This window comes from Vidua macroura, chromosome 14 (genome assembly GCF_024509145.1).
Source record: "Vidua macroura isolate BioBank_ID:100142 chromosome 14, ASM2450914v1, whole genome shotgun sequence".
NCBI classification, from domain to species: domain Eukaryota; kingdom Metazoa; phylum Chordata; class Aves; order Passeriformes; family Viduidae; genus Vidua; species Vidua macroura.
The window spans coordinates 12,824,187-12,842,678 of NC_071584.1; the positions used below are offsets into that span (position 1 = coordinate 12,824,187).

At 40.8% G+C, this 18,492-nt stretch overlaps 1 protein-coding gene across 16 annotated transcripts in view; it reads left to right on the forward strand.

The window, feature by feature from the left end:
• IL1RAPL2 (interleukin 1 receptor accessory protein like 2) overlaps positions 1 to 18,492 on the forward strand; it is a 348,789-nt gene that overhangs the window by 183,396 nt on the left and 146,901 nt on the right. For 14 of the 16 annotated variants that reach the window (XM_053990432.1, XM_053990441.1, XM_053990434.1 and 11 more), the window contains 2 exons: positions 10,252 to 10,438; positions 16,586 to 16,739. In XM_053990432.1, coding sequence (XP_053846407.1) covers positions 10,252 to 10,438; positions 16,586 to 16,739 — 341 coding nt within the window. Of the gene's footprint in view, positions 1 to 1,275; positions 1,477 to 2,470; positions 2,639 to 10,251; positions 10,439 to 16,585; positions 16,740 to 18,492 lie in introns of all 16 variants that reach the window. The other 2 variants (XM_053990448.1, XM_053990449.1) reach the window with 2 other exon arrangements.

Here is an 18,492-nt window from a genome sequence, read left to right on the forward strand (position 1 = left end):
AAATGCATAGAGGGTGGGCCTTAAGTTCTGAGTATGTAGGACAGTCTTTTGCCAGATCATGATCTGCTTTTGCTCCCTGAACAAATACATCTGTTTTTCTGTGTTAAAAGCCTATTTTTTAAAGACAGAACAAGAACTGGGCCAACTTAGATCATCTTCACCTGGTGAAAGAAAAGAAGATGATCTGAGGAAGAAATCTCAGCAAAATTTAGCCTAAATTTGCCATCATCTAGGGACTGCTCATGGAAATCTTCTTCTAACTAGGCTCAGCTCCAAACCAAACTGTAGTCAGGATTTAAAGAATAAAACCAGTAAGAGTAAAAACCATAAGTACATATTTGCTGTTAATTAACTGTTGGTGAAATAAACTTGATTCCCATAATATAAATCAGAAGGGTAGAAAATCTGGGCCTCAAGAGGGTGCAGGGGAGCAGGAGGTGATAATTTGTGGTCATCAAACTGGCTAATGAAGCAAAGCCTTGATTTTTGTACAGGATGCAGAATAACAAGGGAGTGAGGGCCTTGAATGCCTGTGGGGGAATAAGCTCACAGATCTCTAATACCAGCATTTGATGCCAGAGAACTGCTGACAAATCAAGTTAGAAAATCTGTGTATCCTTTTTTCCTTGCTGAATCCCTGCATGCACAATTCTTAATGGAGAGCAGCATTGCTATGGACATGCACAGAGGAATGGAGCCTTTGCTGAGCCATTGGTGAGCTATTGAGATACCACTTCCTGAGCAGTAATAAAATAGAGCAATAGTAGGTTTTAAGCCTTCTGGCTTCTGAATGTCTGTGGAGTGCATGACCAGCAAATCAAAATCAGATTTAGACAGCCTGGAGGGACTGGCAGTAAAATCTGCAGCTCAGCTTGTGTGCTCTCACTTCAGAGGGTGTTAGGCAGGGCTTAGGGGCTTGTTGCAAGTGCCTATCTGGACTGCAGAATGCACCCATCAGCCCAGGAAAAGCATGAAAAAGGTGTGTTTTCGGATCCAAACAGGAATGTTGGACTAAGACATAAGGTGAGCATGTGTAGGGGTAAGGTTGCTTTCTCTGCAGCCATCTCTTGTGGTTCTCACAATGCATATTTTAATGCAGTTCTTCATTTTGTTGATGGCAATACAGAATGTTTGGCTTTTCTTAGCATTCAACTGCTCATGACAAAGGTGATTTTGTATCTCAAACCCTGTTGGATGCAGTGTTGTAATTCCAGTTTTGCCATAAAATATTGTCTTCCATATCTGTTATTTGCAAGTGCTTTTTTCCCCTCTTAGGCTTACTCTGGAAAGATTTAAAGACGATACTTTCCTGTGGGCTCGTGTCTTTAATTATTGGATATCCAAGAGGAGCACATCTAAGTAGCTGATGGATTACATATCTCATAGTTACCTCTCAGCCTTTCACACTGGTGTATGATCAGCTTTCCTGTGTAGTCCCAGGCATGTCTGTAGAAGCAGCAATATCTCACATTTGGCGTAAGTGGATTCAGCGTGGCACAGGCTTTCCAGGCTCTGTATGACACTAGCATTAAATGCCACACATTCAAAGTGGGTAACATTTCCCACAATAAAATTGACTTATTCTGTATAAACAAAATCCCTGTGAGATATAGTATTCAATACTTGAATTCAGTGCTACAGCACATACATTAAAAAGTCAGTATGATCCATGATAAAATAAATTTTTTGATGTTTTATCACTGAGATATAATGTTTTGGCATTATCAAAATGCAGGGGAAAGTGGAATCAGAATGCTTCTAAATTTGTATCTAAAATAGTGTAAAAACTGATGGTGCTCCTGCAAATCATTTTGATGACATTGTCTTTATTGAGAGAAATCCGTTCTGTCTATTCTTTGCAGAAAAACAAAGATTTGTTTCTCTTCCCTGGTGATATGTGTATTTCTGCTCACTCACCCTCCTCCTCTAAAGCTTTAAAAGAGAAATTATTCATCCTCTGTCGCTCTGAAAAACCATGTTTACTGTTGATGAGAAGCTGCAAGAAGAGTCAGGGCTTCAAGCAGAAATATATCCATGTTGCTTTGTGGTTGGAGGGTATCCAGTGGCTTCCCTGTTGCAGTGGCATGGATAAGAATGAGAACATTGTGAATCCTTCAGTTTTCCTAATAGTGAAGTCCCAGATTTAGATACTTTTAAAATGACTGACCTTAGTTTGTAGCCTCTACAGGTTGTCATAACAAAGCTCCCTGTGCTGCAGTGCCTCAGTAATGTTTCAGCTCACTGTCACTGGTTGCTCCTGAAGTGCCTTCCCTGGTGGGCTTCAAACCTTGCCTAGAGCAGAGAAAGGATGCAGAGTGGAGGGACTGCTTCCTCATGCAGTCAGACTTTGCCTGCAGGAGAGCTGCTGCTGAGATGTTTCAGCCCTCCCCGGCCATCTCTTGTCCAACATGTCAGGGAGTTTTCATTTCCCTTCTGTTCTCCAAATAACAGTGACAATGTGCTCACTCAGGTATCATTCCTGTTGGAATCCCCATGAAGCCAGCTGTAACTACAACACATCAGTAGGAAATGTTGTCTGTGTCCTGTGAGTGGACAGACAAATGGAAGGTTTCCTGAGGAAATCCATCATGCCCAAAGTACAAGATGACAGAACCATAGGGAGTTAAACTGATATTTGGTAAGTGATACTGGAGGAAAATTTCTTCTTTTCTGGCCACCACTTTAAGGGAAGGCACAGCCAGGAGGACTCAGCTGCAGGACTCAAACAGTTCACATTGTAAGGACATTCATTTCATGATTCTTTCATTCCTTGTATACCCTGTGAGACAATAACTGATCCACTGGTTTTCCTGCTCAATTGCCCGTGTACAAACAGACCAGGACCTGCCTTTCAACATTGCATCTGCAAAATAGGACTTATGTGCAGAACGAAAGCTGTGCTCCACAGGTTTTATTCCTCCAGGCAATAAAACCATTGAGGTTTAGCAATGCAGACAAGTCTGACTGGTGTCTTGAATGCAACTTTTGTTTTGTGTGCTAGGTGTCCAATTAAAAAAAAAAAAAACAAAAACATAGAGGAGTAGATATGCTAATCCACACACTATGTGTTTTGGAAGACATAAAGGAGAAAGCATTCAGTCCTCTCAGAAACAGGGCATGGCAATTGCAAAATTATTGCAAGGGGATTTCTTAATACTGTCCTGGGAGCAGTTGTTCCTGTGCCTCAGATTTATGTCGTTTGTAATGGGGCTTTTCAGTAAGACAATGTGATTTAACATTAATATCCAAGTTCTAATAGAAAAGTACCAGGAAATAAATGAAAAGGGCTTAGTCATTTGCAGTAGCAAACTTTAAAGCAATTTGCTGCCTTGTAATTCTTAAGGACAAAAAAGGAATTTTCCCCCTGAGCAAACCCAGCCAATTACAGGATTTCTTTTGCTGGAAGAGAGTGTCTGAAGCTGACAGAGACCACCTAGTTCATGAACTGAGGTGTGAGATGTTGCAATAACTGTGTGTTCTTTTGGCTTCTGCATTTCTTCTGTGTTCTGTATTGTATTTTCACATATTCAATTCCAACATTAAGTGACTAACATTGGTGACAAGTTTAAAAAAACCCCAAACCTAAGGACCACTGTTGGCCTGTGTGATTCAACTTCAATGTGGAGAGATTTTCTCTTTGTGTCTGGTAGTCCCTGTTGGAATGACTGACTGGTGATTTGCTTTTCATTTGCATCTGTCACAATGCAGAGGTCACTGGGACCAGGACATGTGTGTGTGAAGGCACCCAGAAAATAAATAGCTCCTCCTGACCCTAACCACGTAAGAATCAGGTGGCTGTCACTTATTCTTCTTCTTTCTTAAGACACACTTAAGAAACATAATAGTAGAGATTTCCCATGAATTTTCAAATCATAGCCACACATTTTCAAATCATGGCATTGCTGTTACTGGCTGTATCGCTGACTATAGTAGGCACATCCTGACGTTTTTATGTCACATTTCCCTCTTGAGACGATGTCCAAATTAAATTTAAACTTTTAATTTGGTAAGCTTTGGTGAGAGAGACCCAGCTGTGAGATGTTCTACCCGACTGCCATATTCCAACATCTTTTATTTTTCATCCCAGGATCTAGAAGTACAAAAGTTCTCTAAAGATGGCTAAACTCATAGTGAGAAGTACAGGTCTTGCTTTTAAGTGCCTCTGGTGAGAACTAGATTGTTGACAGGTGACTTGAGGAGACATTCCTGGATATCTATTTTTTAAGCTGTCATTAATGTGAGCCTTTTAAAATTACCTTTCAGTGACTTTGCTCAGAAGTTCTTTTCTTTTGAATAGAGAGGGTATAGCCTTTCTCACTGTAAAACATGACCCTCTGGGACATGCAGTATGTTTTAGTCAAGGTCAAATTGTCTTGTTTCTAGTAACTCTTATGTAGAGACTGGATCTTAGGAGAAAAGAAGTGCATAAAGAAAAAAAATCTTGATGAGTGACGGGTTAGTTCCACACAGATATTTTTTCTGCTTGAGGGGAATGGAGCCTTGAATAGTACCTTTGTCTGGATTCACATCTCTTCCTCTGTTGGAGGAAGTAGAGATAATATAAGAGCACTGGATTTGTAACATTGTGCTGGTTTAGCACCTAATTTCTGAGATCATACTTTCCATGGTGTTATTTTCTTTTACCAGGGGGATCGTGAAAACGTGTCAGACGCTAAAGGAATGGTAACATGGAATTAGGATTTCTCCCTTTCAGGCATAGGAGTTGGTATTAGATAACAGCAACAAGAAAGCAAAATACAGGAAAGGAGTGTTTGGAGTAGTACCAAGGCTACGTACCACACACAAGCCACAGAATCACTGCACCTCTTGGCCTTTGGCTCAGGGAGCAACTACAGCACTGTCACCCTGTTGTTCTCTCACTTGACAAATTCATAAAAATTAAAAATCAAAAAAATTCTAAGGGTCTGTGATTTGTAACCTCTGGCTGTCACATACACCATGGGTGGGAAATGGTTCTTTTCCAGACAATGACCCCAAATATGTGGGAGTGAGTGGGAGTCACTGAGAAATAAGTTAGGTAATAACAACTGGTACTTAGGAGACAAAAGAAGTGGCCGCGGTGGGGGAACAGATGCTGCTGGTTACTCTCTTACCTGGTTGGTTTTCTCCTTGGGAGGGCAGAGATGCCATGAGATTTTGGCTGGGGGGTGAGGGGCTGGCCTTTGCCCCATTTCGCTCTCAGATCAGAGGGGAATGGTCAAGTTGCTGCTACTGCAGGGAGAATTCTCTGCCACCGTGGAGTCCAGCCCCGTACTGCTTCTCCTGCTGTGGGTGAGCCTTTGCTCCTAAAAGCAGCCACTGAAATGGGACCATATTAAAACCTGATTACACTGGAAAGGACCACCATCATCTGCTCAGGTGATTCAGGGGAAAAACCCAGAACCCCGACCCTCTCCCCCTTCCTAAAGGACATGTTTCCCAGCTCTGTGTGGCACCTGCTTGCAGAAACGCGGCTGTCCCTGCCCAGCCCCGGTGTTTTCTGCACTGCCTGGGGCTTTTTTGCTACACTTTAAACTCAGCATCCCTTGCCCAGCAGGACACCTACGTGGCTGCTGCGGAGTTTCCGATACATTTTGTTTGCTGCCCTGCCCCGGGGTGTGCCCATCTCTGCTGCCCCAGCTCCGCTCCGCGGTTCCTGCCGCAGCCATTCCGCCATCCAGCCCGGCCGCCATCCCCGCGTGAGGGAGACGCGGCCGAGCTCGCGCCACAGCGCCCCCTGCAGGCGCGGGGGAACCATCGCAGCCCGCCCGGCCGGGAGCCAGCAGCGCCCCTGCTGGCCGAGCCCGGAACTGCAGCCAAGGGGAGCTGGGGCTGGGTTTGCTGCGGCTGCCGGCGCTGCTGCTTGCGCTGTTACACATATACATGCTATTCTGTTATCTTTGCCTGAAAGCCCCTTAATTTCAAAGTTATAGTAATTTGGAGGGAAGTGGGTCACTTTTTTTATTCCAGGGGAAGTTCTTGCCTTCTTTGGCAGACACCTGTCCTTCAAACCAAGACACTGCTGTTGTTGCTCTAACTCAAAACAAGCTAAGATGAATGTACAGGTTGATCTATTCAGTCCTGCAGTCAGTGAGCCAATAAAAATGTCATTAAAACTGCCAGAGTGTTCAGGGACATGGAGAGAGATCTAAGCCTGAGGTTAGTGCTGTTCCCTGAGCACTGCTTTGATAAATACACTTCCCAGCTTTTGGATCTACCGCTGAAGTCTTAGAATGTAATAAAAAATCCAGTACAATGAAAAATGAATCTGTAAGGGAAAACAACCTAGTGTGAATCCTCTTGTATAAATATACAATTCAAAATTAGGTGAAGTTTTTCAACCTAGTAGATATAAAATATTCAACCACATTTCTGCCATCTTTCCTCTTTATAAGGAAATCAATAAATTGGGGTGCTGGGGATGATTCTGAGCATATTAGAGACAAAAATTTTCTACTTGACTCTTTTAACAAACCACACTCAGCAGAAACACTGCTAAGTATTTTGCAGAAACAATGCAAAAAAAAAAGGGTTTTTTTTCAAAAGTTGTGAATATTTACTTTCATTTGAATTCAGCCTTGCGGCTGATTAGTTGTCTTGAATCCAAAACAAGATGAAAAATAATTTAGGGACTGAAACTCCAATTTCAAATGTCCTTATCCATTTCTTTATATCTTCCTTTTTCCCTTTTGTCCTTGCTTCGAAGTCAAGCCAAACACAGTTTTGCTTGCTTTTGTTTTTAGACCTGTTAAACTCCCTTGGTTCTCCGTCTGCTTTTCTATTGGGTTAGAAGCTGGCTTCAGTTTGTGGTTCAGAGCCAGCTCCAGGTGGCCTGGGGATTATAGATGCCTTGCCACCAGAACAAAGGAAACTGCTTTGTGAGCTCTGGCAAAGCTAAGCCCTTCCTATTTCCAGTCGAGAGAGTAGGCCCAGTGTGTAACTATTCCCTTGGAATAGAGAATTACAGATCTTAGTTTCAGTGTGAAAATTCAAGAAAATTTTTCTTCTTTGTACTATGGAGTGGGTCTTTCTTTTCTTCCCTCTTCTTGTTCCCCATATGACCACTACTACTTCTTGTAGAATTAGAACCCACTAGAAATCAACTCTTGTGGAAAATGAATGGTTTGGAAACATTTCAGAAAAAGACAAATTGTCGAAAGACCCACTTCCAGACCCATAGGTTTGTATTTCCGTTACATGTGTATGGAAAATGTCACCTGACATTTTCTTGTGGGTTCCAACATTTGCAACTTAGATACAACTCTTCTTACCTGGCCTCACAATACTAAGATCACCACTGGAAGTCCTCCAGCATCTTCCTCACCCACCTGGAAGCTGCTTGCTTTTCATTCCTCTTGGCCACTGTTTCTGACAGCAAAGCCCTGGTTACCTGTAGCTTAGCTGTTGTTATCTTTTGTTCTTCTTGTATCTGGCTTTCCTCATTAAAAATGGCTATATAACCTTTCCTGCCAGCCAGAGACTGCTGGGAGCACTGACCTCCTGCACCGAGCTCCATGACCATGTACTGAAAACAAAAGTGGATCCTCCTTTTAATAATTCATAGGCCATCTGTTTAGCTTCTGAAAGAAGAAAAGCAAAAACGTGGGGTTTGTGCTAGGACTTCTACCAACAAAAAAAAAAAAAAAAAAACAAAAGAAAACAAAACAACAAAACAAAACAAAAAAAACCCAACAAAACAAACTGAAAAAGACCCTTACCTTAAACAACTCAAATGCATGTCATGAAGGAGAGTACTTGTGGACACAGGGGTCCTGAAAACAATTGGGAAGAAAGAACTGATGCCTTCCCAACACAGCAGCTCTATGGGCTTCCTGAGAGAACTCTTTAGGTGGGCTCCCATCAGTGCCCTGTGTGGCCAGGCCCACCCTGTTCCTGTCTGCTTGCCAGATGGTAAAAACAAAGTTGTACCAATCCTCTTTGTGATTCCCCCCCCCTCCCCTGCCAAGTTCTCCCTCAAGCTGTCAACTTTAGAGGCCCTTTATGCCTTCAGAACCCACAAGGCAGGGAAGACACCAAGAAAAAATCAGCACAGATGCATCAGCTGCTCAGAGCACTGAGAGATGAAATCTAAAGGCCCAGCCTTGGGGAACAGCTTGCCCAGCACAGCGAGGAATGGCTCACAACTTAGCAGACTTCAGCTCCCAGACTTCTCCTTCAAAACTGAGAAAAACAGCAAGGCTGATCAAACTACTGATTCCTTTTGCACATGCCTTGAAATATCACTGTTTTCTAGAGCTGACTAGATTAAAGGAAGACTCCTGCTTCAGTCACTGACATTCCTGCAGACATTGCTCTTTTCTGGATTACCGGCAGTAGCAGTAATGTGAGTGGCTGGTGAAGAACCATCCATGAAGCTTTCAAGTCTATTGCTTTTGGCTTAGTGAGGGCTTTCTTCATCATGAGCCTGAATAGATTTATTGTCTTGGTCATGGAGTGTGAACAAAAGTGATAGTACTCCCCAGGCACTTAGTTTCCTCAATTCTACTCAATTCTAATTGTAACTAATGAAAAGCATTCTGCATTTTTAGGTTGTGGTTCCAGGAAGCATTTTAAATAGAAGTGGCCTCCAGCGCTGTTCAAAATGCAATCTAAATAATGCAAGATTGTTAGGAGAAAATACGGTACTATTAAGTAACACCAAGTAATGGACAACTATTCAAAGACATTATTTTTTATTAGCCTGGATCATTATTACTGAGTACATGTGACCTTACTTGCACTCAGTAATACTTACAGTCATTCAAGAAAGCTAAATAATCATTACTGATTAATTACTATTGATTACACTGAGTGGTTGAATCCATATTTTGTGGAATTTCAGTGCTGTAAAACCTCTCAAATATGTTTTGTTTTCTTCCTACAAGAAGGGCAAGCCTTTTCAAAAGATAATTTAGGAGAAAGTTGACTTATTTTCCCTAAATTATATAAGCCCACCCCAAATGATGGATTGTTTTCACTCCAGAGAAATTTTCTTTCAGGTGAAATAATATGTTTTGTGCAGATTGTGAGAATGAGACTTTATTATAGACTCTCAACTGAAACGCATCCTGTCAGGGTGCAAAGTGAGCCTTTTCACTCCTAGGTGAGGGAATGGACAAAATATCCACCAATTTTATTACACAGATGTACAGGTGGCATTTTGAGGAGAAGTGAGAAGGAAGGACGAAGTCTGTGGTTTTGCTGAATGCATAACACTAATGATGCTGAAAATGGGATGTTTCTGAAGATTGCCTCCTGATTTGCCTTGCAAATGGCTCTGTCTGCCAATGCCTGCTCCTGCTACACCTTTGACAAGAACCCATTTGTAATGTTTTGCCAGCACTTGTTTAGAGTGAAGCTTTGAGCTCTGGTGAAGTGTCCCTGTAGACCTTTTTATTTTCATCCCAACTACAGGGTCCCTTGACAGAATGAAATGTAAGAGAAGATTTGTCATGAAGCACTTTGGACTTTTTTTCAATAAAAAACACTGTCCTGGGTTTAGTTGTTGGGAGTAAGCAGCCAGCATCTTTAGTGTCAGAAAAATATTTCAAAATATATAGAAAATATTTATTTTCCAGGTGAAGTCTGTTTTATCTGTGACAGTAATAGGTGAGTGGTCTCCTTGTCTTCTTCTTGACCCATTCGTTTTTTCATTTATTTTCTTCTCCCCATCCTGTTGAGGGGAGTGAAGGGTGCAGCTGGTGGGAGGCTGGCAGCTGGTCCAGGTCAAACCAGCACAGTATCATGTGGAATTTTGTACAGGGGTTCCTTCTCAGGGAGACATCCTTCCTGTGTGATGTTGTTTAGCATCCAGCACATAACCCTTCTTCTCAAATGCATAGCACTGCACACAGGAGTGAAATCTCCTGAAAGTGGGAGAGAACAAGGGTGAGGATAAGTGTGGGGGGGATACAGAGGAAATGGGATGGTGTATCCTGACCAACATTTGAGGTGCAAACAGGTTCCTGTGTTCATAGACTTGCAAGCTCAAAAGAGATGCTGTGCTGGGTTGGATCACTTGTCAACAATATTTCTTCAAGGTTCTTCATAGTCTTCACAGTCAGTCAGAAGTGAGCCTTTATGTTTCCTAGTAATTCTTCGGTGCTGGAAATGCACAGCATGGCTGTTACTATTTGAATGTGTCACTCAAGTGTTTGTGAAAATGAGGGCTTGACAAAGAAACTTTCTCTGCTGCAACAAACGTGGTGAAAAGAAGGCAGGATAACTGAAACCATCTTTCTGTCCCTGCAGAAACTCAACGTATTGCATGAAGGTGTCCATGTCCTTGACGGTAGCTGAGAATGAATCTGGGCTTTGCTACAACAGCAAGATCAGATACCTGGAAAAATCAGAAGTCACTAAGAGAAAGACAATCTCCTGTCCTGATATTGAGGATTACAAAACAGCCAGTCAAGAGCCAGATGTGGTGTGGTACAAGGTAACTATTGCTGTCTTATTGCTGTTGGGCTGAAACCGTTCAAAACTTTCACTTTTTTTCAGTCTGAATCTTAAAGCTGACTTTATGTGAGGCATCAGTGGTTTGTGACTGGTCTGGAGAGTGTTTTCCCAGTATGACAATTTTGCAGGTAAAACTACCCAGCATAGTCATTGTCCAACAGAAATCAGTATCAAGGAGGCTGCTCTGTGAGGGCTCACAGGACTTCTCTCTCAGCAGCACCTCATTCCCAAACCACGGTGCCTCTGTACCAGTTTGTACCTGGGTGTGGTGTCTCCCTGCATGATGCTGGAATAGAAACAAAGGGAAGCACCTGCAATGGAGCCAAAGGCCTATCAGCACCGCCAGCTCCTGTTGTGCTGCCAGTTAATTTTTATGGAGTCTATTGGCTAATTTCACCGAGACTTGTAAATTTTTACCAGTGCCTCCTGGAGTCTGCACAGAAGTCTGCTGAGGTTCATTGAGTAACTGTCATGAAGTCAGTTCATTTTAACTGAGGTCAGTTAGATACTTTTACTACTTTCCAGGTAACTCATCTGCCTGCACCTTCTCCAAGGACTGTCAAGTATCATACACCGCTTTCATCAGCAGATGTATTGGTGATGTGTTTCTGTAGCTCCCCAAGAAAGCAGGAGAATAAGTAAAATATGGGTTGGCTGGCAAATATCAAGTAATGAGACCACAGCAAGGTCTGGCAAATTTTGCCTGTTGTCTTGACTGGGGTCAAAGTCTGATATTTGAAAAGCCCTCAGGTATTAGTTGAGGGCTAATACCCTACCAAGAAACAGTAGAGAAGAATAAAGAGCTGAGAGTCAGGAGGAACCAGAAATAATTGGGCAACAGGAACAGTTCAGTGGGATCTGTGGAAAATAGAGTTTGGATTGTAGGAGTTTAGGGTAAGCGTGGTTCAGGTAATACAGACAGAAACATACAAACTAGTTAAAAATCTAAATTTGGAGTCCTTGATTTCCCAACCTTAATAACATTCTTTAAAGACAATTATTTTGTATGAAATAAGTAATATGGGCAGACTAGCAGATTTTTTTCCTCCTTAGCAGGTTGCAGCTGAAAAGAGCAACTATAAAAGTTGTCATTTATTTGTTTTTTTTATAGAAATCTCACATGTTATGTCTTATAGTAACAAAATGTGTGCCATAATCCACTGTTACTGTGAATAAAGTTTTTCTTTCAACAGTTGAAGCTCTTTCTCTCAGCATATGGGTTGATAATCTTCAGTGTTGTTCATATGTCAAATATATGTGTTTAGTTAATCATAGAATATCCTGTGTTGGGAGGGGCTCACAGGGATCATTGATTCCAATTCCTGGCTCTGCACATGAAGTCTGAAATCTCAGAGCAAAGAGGATACTGAAAAGAAGCTGCTTCTTGCCCTCTCTACCTTGGTATTACTGAACACCAGATCACTGAAGATCTCAACATTTTGCAAAAGCACACTGAAAAATAGTCTGGCAGAAATGATCTTCAGCAGGCATGGAGCAGAAATGAGTCTAAAGAAGATGCATGTGCAGGCCCACACCAGTGATGCTTTGTACTGACCAAGACAGGGAGGGGAAGGGTCTGTTCCATAATCCCACCCATTTTGTCTGGGTGTCACACACAGGTTGTGGACACCGGGCTGGAGCGTGACAGCTGACTGGCAAATCCTCACTGAGGTGAAACTGAACAGACTTTATGTCACTGGATGATAACAATGAGACAATTGCAGTCGACAACCTTTAGTCTGGCTTGATAGTGAAAAGAGACATGTGTGAGATTGCCTACTACGTACACCTTCTTATCTATAATTATCAATAACGAGTTATCAGTTTGACTCTTAGAGAAACATCTTTGTTGCCTGGACCTGAGTCAGGAAGCTCAGCAGTGTACCATCACAATATTAATGTTGCACAGCAGGTGTGTATGTCAGGTTATCCCTTGAAACTTATTTCTAAACATAGTTTTGGATATTCTAGAGACTATTATGTTACTGTTAATACAAGTCTGCATATTCAAAAGTGCAGAAGTCTAATTTCTAGAAAATATATAATTATATGGATTTCAAAATAATTTGGTGAATATGGGAGTAATCCCTACAAACTGCAGTCTGGGACTTAAGATCATGCTGTGGGAGGCAATGTGAGTAACAAAAAGCAGGTCTCTTCTCCTGAAGAATAGTGTAAAGTGTTATCCTGCCTTAGGATCTGACCCTCACTTTCCAAAGAAGGCATCCATTTCTGGTCAGACCACACTGGATCCTCCTTAAAATCTTTGGATTTTAAACTTGATGTGTACATAAAGCCACCTTCTTGAGTAAATCTGCTCCAGAGACACTGGTGGAAGCCAGTGGGAGGAGGGGGTATTCCTTTCCATTATGCTGGAATATTTAGAGGTTTTCACCCAGGCAGGGAGCATAAGTTGTTTGAAACAGAACACTACATAGATAAATAAGTATGAGGAAGTCTTTGACATTTCCTTCTTTATTCCTTCTGCTGAAAAGAGAAATCCTTGTGTTCGTGAGAACCTGCCAATTCACTGGTAGTCAGGGAGTTTGGACTTGACCTATGAAATACTATCAGACAGGACAGTGATGATGCCTGCCCACTGTGTGCAGAACCTGCTCTGCCTTCCAAAAGGCTTCTCTGTGTTGAGGGATTAATGAATCTGAGCTAGTACTTGCATCAATTTACTGGGAATTAACTGTAATTTAAACATGCTCTTAATTATGCCTGAATAGAACTCCACATGCACACCCAGTACATAATACAGCATTTGCTGTGAGGATTTGTTTTAACAGTAGGATGAACTTCACTTCTGACTAGAATTACACTGCATTAAATATTTATTTTTAAAGGTTTCCCCAATGAATGCCATTGATATATGCTCAGCTCAGTTATGCCTATTAGAACTGTTTTGACAAGATGTGTGGGATTTTTTTAAAGTAGATGTGTGTGTCAAGGCATGATTGAATGAACGGGATTTAAGAGTAAGAGCAGTTTCATGAAAAATCAACTGGCAGAGGGAAAAGGTATATTACATCATGAGTGTGGAGTCTTAATCCATTACCATCATGTCTTTTCTACTGCTGGGTTGAAAGGAGGGCTAAGAGAACAATCAAAATGTCAGGTGAAGGACAGGGAGTTGTTAACTACCCAGAAAAATAGACTTTTGAGGTACTGCCACTTAGATTTCAAGGAAAAGAAAAAGAAGCATAATAATGCACACCTTAATTACTGGGAGAAAAAAATCCAAAACATTTCAGATGCCTAAGGAAAGTAAATAGTCTAGAAAAAGAAACTTGTAGATTCTTCTAGCAGGTAAACATATTGCAAAAGCAAAAAAGAGCAATTCATTGTTTAAATCCTTTGGGAGGAACTTAAGGCACCTTCCAGTACCTGGAGGGGGCTTAGAAGATTATTGGAGAGGGATTTTCCACAAGGGCAAGTAGTGAAAGGACAGGAGGGAATGGCCTTGGACTGAAGGAGGGTAGGTTTAGATTAGATATTAAATTTTTTCCTGTGAGAGTGGTGAGGAATTGGCACAGGTTGCCCAGAGAAATTGTGGACTCCCCATCCCTGGAAGGGTTCAGTTGGATGGGGCTTGTAGCAACCAGGTTTACTGGAAGCTGTCCCTGCCCATGCAGGGGAGTTGGAATGAGATGATCTGTAAAATCCCTTCCAACCAAAACTATTCAGTGATTCCATGAAATGAGTCATACAATTGAGCACTTACCCTTTTAAGGAAATTAGCAGACCTCCGACAGTAAAATCTAGATTGTTTTCAGAGTATAAAAACTAGTAAGAATTTTGTTTCTCAGCCAATTTCCAGCTTCTCCCCCTTTTTGCTTTTAGTTTTGTGTATTAAATATATAAACAAGTATTTTCAACATATTTTTGTAAAGCCTGCATAGTCAGCAGAATAAAAAATAATTAGATGAAATTTGGGAAAGAAAGGCTTATAAATAATCTTTAATAGGAAGTGATTCAAGAAGATACAAAAAGAAATAATAAGGAATTAGTGGTACAATTCCACCAAAACAACTCTTCTATGTAAAACCACAATAGACAAACTTTTTTTTTTTTCTAAATTGTTACTCTTTGTAGTAGTAAAGATGTCATCCTTCTTATTGCAAACTTGTATATAAAAATATAAAGCATATAAAAATGTATCTTCCATCTCTTTGTTCCTATGCTTTGAAAAATAAAGTAGAGAATGTAAAACTGGTAACACAGGTCATTTCAGTGCTGCACTAAAGGGTGCATATCTGAAATATGCTTACTTTGTGTGTTCTGGGAATTGTATTCCATCTCAATTAGGATTGAATAGGACTGAATTGTATTCTTTGCCCAGTGTTCAGATTTAGTTACGCTGAGTAGGTGGGTGATGTGCCTTTCAATGGAACCAAAATTTCAAGCTCAAATCAGAAAGGATTTAATGGCATTTCCTGGCTCAGATTTGTGTCCTGAGTGAGTCTCAGCACAGTAGATGGGATCTGGGTTCCAGTCATTCTCTATCACCAGTGTTAACTAAAGTTACTTGCAAGATGAGATGATGCTTCCCTTACAGCTGTACTTTGGAAACGGAGAGAAGTGCTGATCACTCTGGTACCTGCAGTAGTGTTGCACAGCTTCCGAATCTGAAATCTGATCATATTGTAACTGAATTTGGCCTCCTAGGGACAGGGAGAGCTCTTTAGTGCTCCCTTTCCAAGTGCAAGGCCAGAAACTCTCAGTCCTGTCTTTTTATTTCTCTATCGCGGTCTTTGAATTTAGAATCTGACATGGATTTGGAATGCGTATGGAGTCCGTGAAAAATTAATGTTTGTGTCGTGCTGATCTCTTACTGTGGTACAATATATTTGCATGTTGACGTATTTTCTTGTTTGGTTGTTTTCTTAAGAGAAAGCTTTGTTCTATTTTGTTTTCTGTGTTTTTGACACTGCTGTTGCAGACAAGCAGAAAATGGGGCATAGGTGTGGGCATGTCACCAGTCTCTGAAGTTGCTGAGCCTGATGTAACTGATGTGAGAGTGCAGCAGGCTGAGAGCTTATTCCAAGCTGCCGCCTTGAGAGAGGGAGTAGAGAGGCATTGAAGGTACTCAGGCCCTATGTTGCTTTGTGTTTCCTGGGTACAGGATTAGCCAGAGCCTCTGGAGCTGCTGGGACTGCTGAGTGCTTTAGAGAACTCAAAAAGTATGGTTTTGTTGCAGGGAGAACAGGCTTGATGCTAAAGTATTTAGAGACAATAAATACATAATCTTAAGGTGCCGTTTTCAAGAGACAATGATTAGATTTGGCCCGTGGTTTTAGTTCAGAGCATTCCAAGAATGATTCAGTCATGAGTGCTGTTCACATGGAAAGTGACTGATCTGCCTGCAGGGATCCAGTATATTAGGAAAGGGAGAGCCTCTTCTTGCACTGTATCACACCCTATCCAGAAGGACTCAAGGGTGGTTCCAGTTTGTAGCAATGAACCTAAATCTGCCAAACAACAGCTAAGGACCGTGTGGGTGAGGTCTGTGCGAGTTGCAGGCCATCAGTGCCATGTCCTGCATCACAGGCTGCACGGGGGGGTGATGTTGCAAAGTGCCTGCTGATGGGAAAAGACTGAATCAAAGCTCATCAGGTGCTGGAGAAGCCAGTGATGAGAAATAAGGCTGTAAGGAAACCAGGCTTCTGAATTCTCTCAAAAAACTGCTGTTCTTCCTGTTTTCTTCTATTGGTAAATGGTTCTTGCCTAGGACTATGTATAAAATTTGCCTTCAGGCTAACTCTTAACAGATGTTGCCCTTACTCCCTTCAATTTTAATGGTCCATCCTAAAGGAGAGGTCTTGGCAGTTGTTATGAAGAAAAAGAAGATACTTAACCATTGCTTGAGGGCACCATGTATTAAACACAGCCCATGTGATACAGTAGGAATAACTGAACCTTAAAAACATTTCTGTTTAATTTCAGTTCTCACATTAGTTCCAGTTTCAGATCTCTCTGCTTTGTGAAATTACATTTGAATTTTAATTGCAAACTATGTCTAGGTGATTGTTTCCTTATGTATAATACTGAAAATCTGATCAGGCAACACTGTCTTATGTTGTACAAGCCCAGTAATTTTGGCGCTGGATTTTTTTTTCTGCAGGAATGTGAGCCAAAAATGTGGAGAAGCGTTGTAATTCAGAAGGGAAATACTCTCTTAATTCAAGAGGTCCAGGAAGAAGATGGAGGAAATTATACCTGTGAACTAAAATTTGAAGGCAAGCTTATACGAAGGACAGTTGAATTGAAGGTTACTGGTAAGAATCTTTTTTCTATGCCAATAGGAAAAAAAAAAAAAAGCTTTGAAATAATAAGAATAATAAGAAAAATTGGTATTCACATGTCGGTGAATCTGTTTGACAGAAGTAAGTCCAAAGCAAAGCTGAGCAGTCCCAGACTCAGGGAAATTTATATCAAGATCTTTTAAAGTTCCACAGAAGAGTACTTCTACCTTTTGCTTTGTACAAAACCTGGAAATGCTCCATGTTTTTAAGCTTTCCTTTAATTTATGATGATCAGCTTCTCTAGTCTAGGGATTGTATTTAGTGAAGAATATGGCACAACCTATTCCAATAATGAAATTAGCAATACTGGACTGTCAAAACAAAGTAACCTGCTTGTCAGGAGGTCATACACTCAATGGTTCTGACTCCATATAGTATTTACCAGACAACAGTATTTTTCTGTCTATTTTTGCCAGGTATCAAAAAATGAACAGCTAAAATAAGTATTGTCTACTGACGTATTCCCGTTCCCTTTTCATCTCATTGTACAATATGACATCTGTAATTATTATTTTGCCTTCTGTGTCTGTGGAACTTTGCAAGTACCTGAAAACAGCTGAGGTTTTCTTCAGCCCTTCACACAAAGCCATGTAAACAAATTTTGATTAAAATGGGGCCCTACTCAAAGTAGTGACTGGTAGAATTCCTCGTTCTTATATCAAACTAAATTATTCCATATGATGTTTCTAATATGTTCCTGAAAAAAAAATTCTTCCCTTTATTTTGAGTAGAGTCTGATTTTTTTATTCTTATCATTATTCCTCATTTTCAGTGAGTTCTTTTCCCTGTGTGCCCTATGTCATGTAACATTTATTGTCCATTTTTGGCTGTGGACAGAGCTCTAAAGTACTGATTTGACCGACCTGATCCTAGACCTGAAATATGAATGAAGGTATAATGCATGAAGATATAATATCTGCTTTGGGGGTAGTTGCTACCCTGAGTAGCATTCTGGTCTTCAATCAGAATGTGAACTAAGTTTAACAAAGTGAAAATGAGATGCATTTAACTAAATTTCTGGATGGATATTCTATGCTCTCCCTCTCATTATGACCTTGCTAGAAGTCATGTGTTCTCTTCATTATTTAAACACTGTGGTGTATTTAAACTTCACAATTTAAGGAATTTGTTCTAAACTAAATATAGTATTTATTACAGTTATTTTTCTTATTAAAAAGATTATTACCTGAATTATTTAAAATGTACGTATGAACTATGTTCTCCTTTTTCCAAAATGCTTGAGAAGCAGAAGGTTTTTCCTCTTTTAATTTGGTTTGAATTCATGTTGCATTAAATTTTGTTTAGTTTATAAAAGCACATATGTTTGTAAACACCTTTTCCAGATGGAAATGTTTGGGAGACATATCTGATGCTATGTGTTTGCTGGTTGAATCTCTCTAGATATCTGAAAGAGGCTAGTAAGTTTATGTAAATGAAAACCTAAAAGTGTGGATAAGAGCTACAAATGACAGCTTGAATGAACCCGTTTGTTTCTCCTGGTTTTGTTTTGTTTCAGTTGGTGAATTTTACATCTGTGTAGGTTTAGATCTTTGTGGGGGAGAGGTCAAAGAAAACTTGTACAACAAACAGCAAAGGATTGCTTGTGTTGTGTGGCTGTCCAAGCCAGGTGGGGGGTCCTGAGGTCAGATCACAGGCTGGGAACAGGTACATGACATCCTCAGGGACTTGGTTGAATAAATGTTGGGGTCCTTCACAGACTCATCCC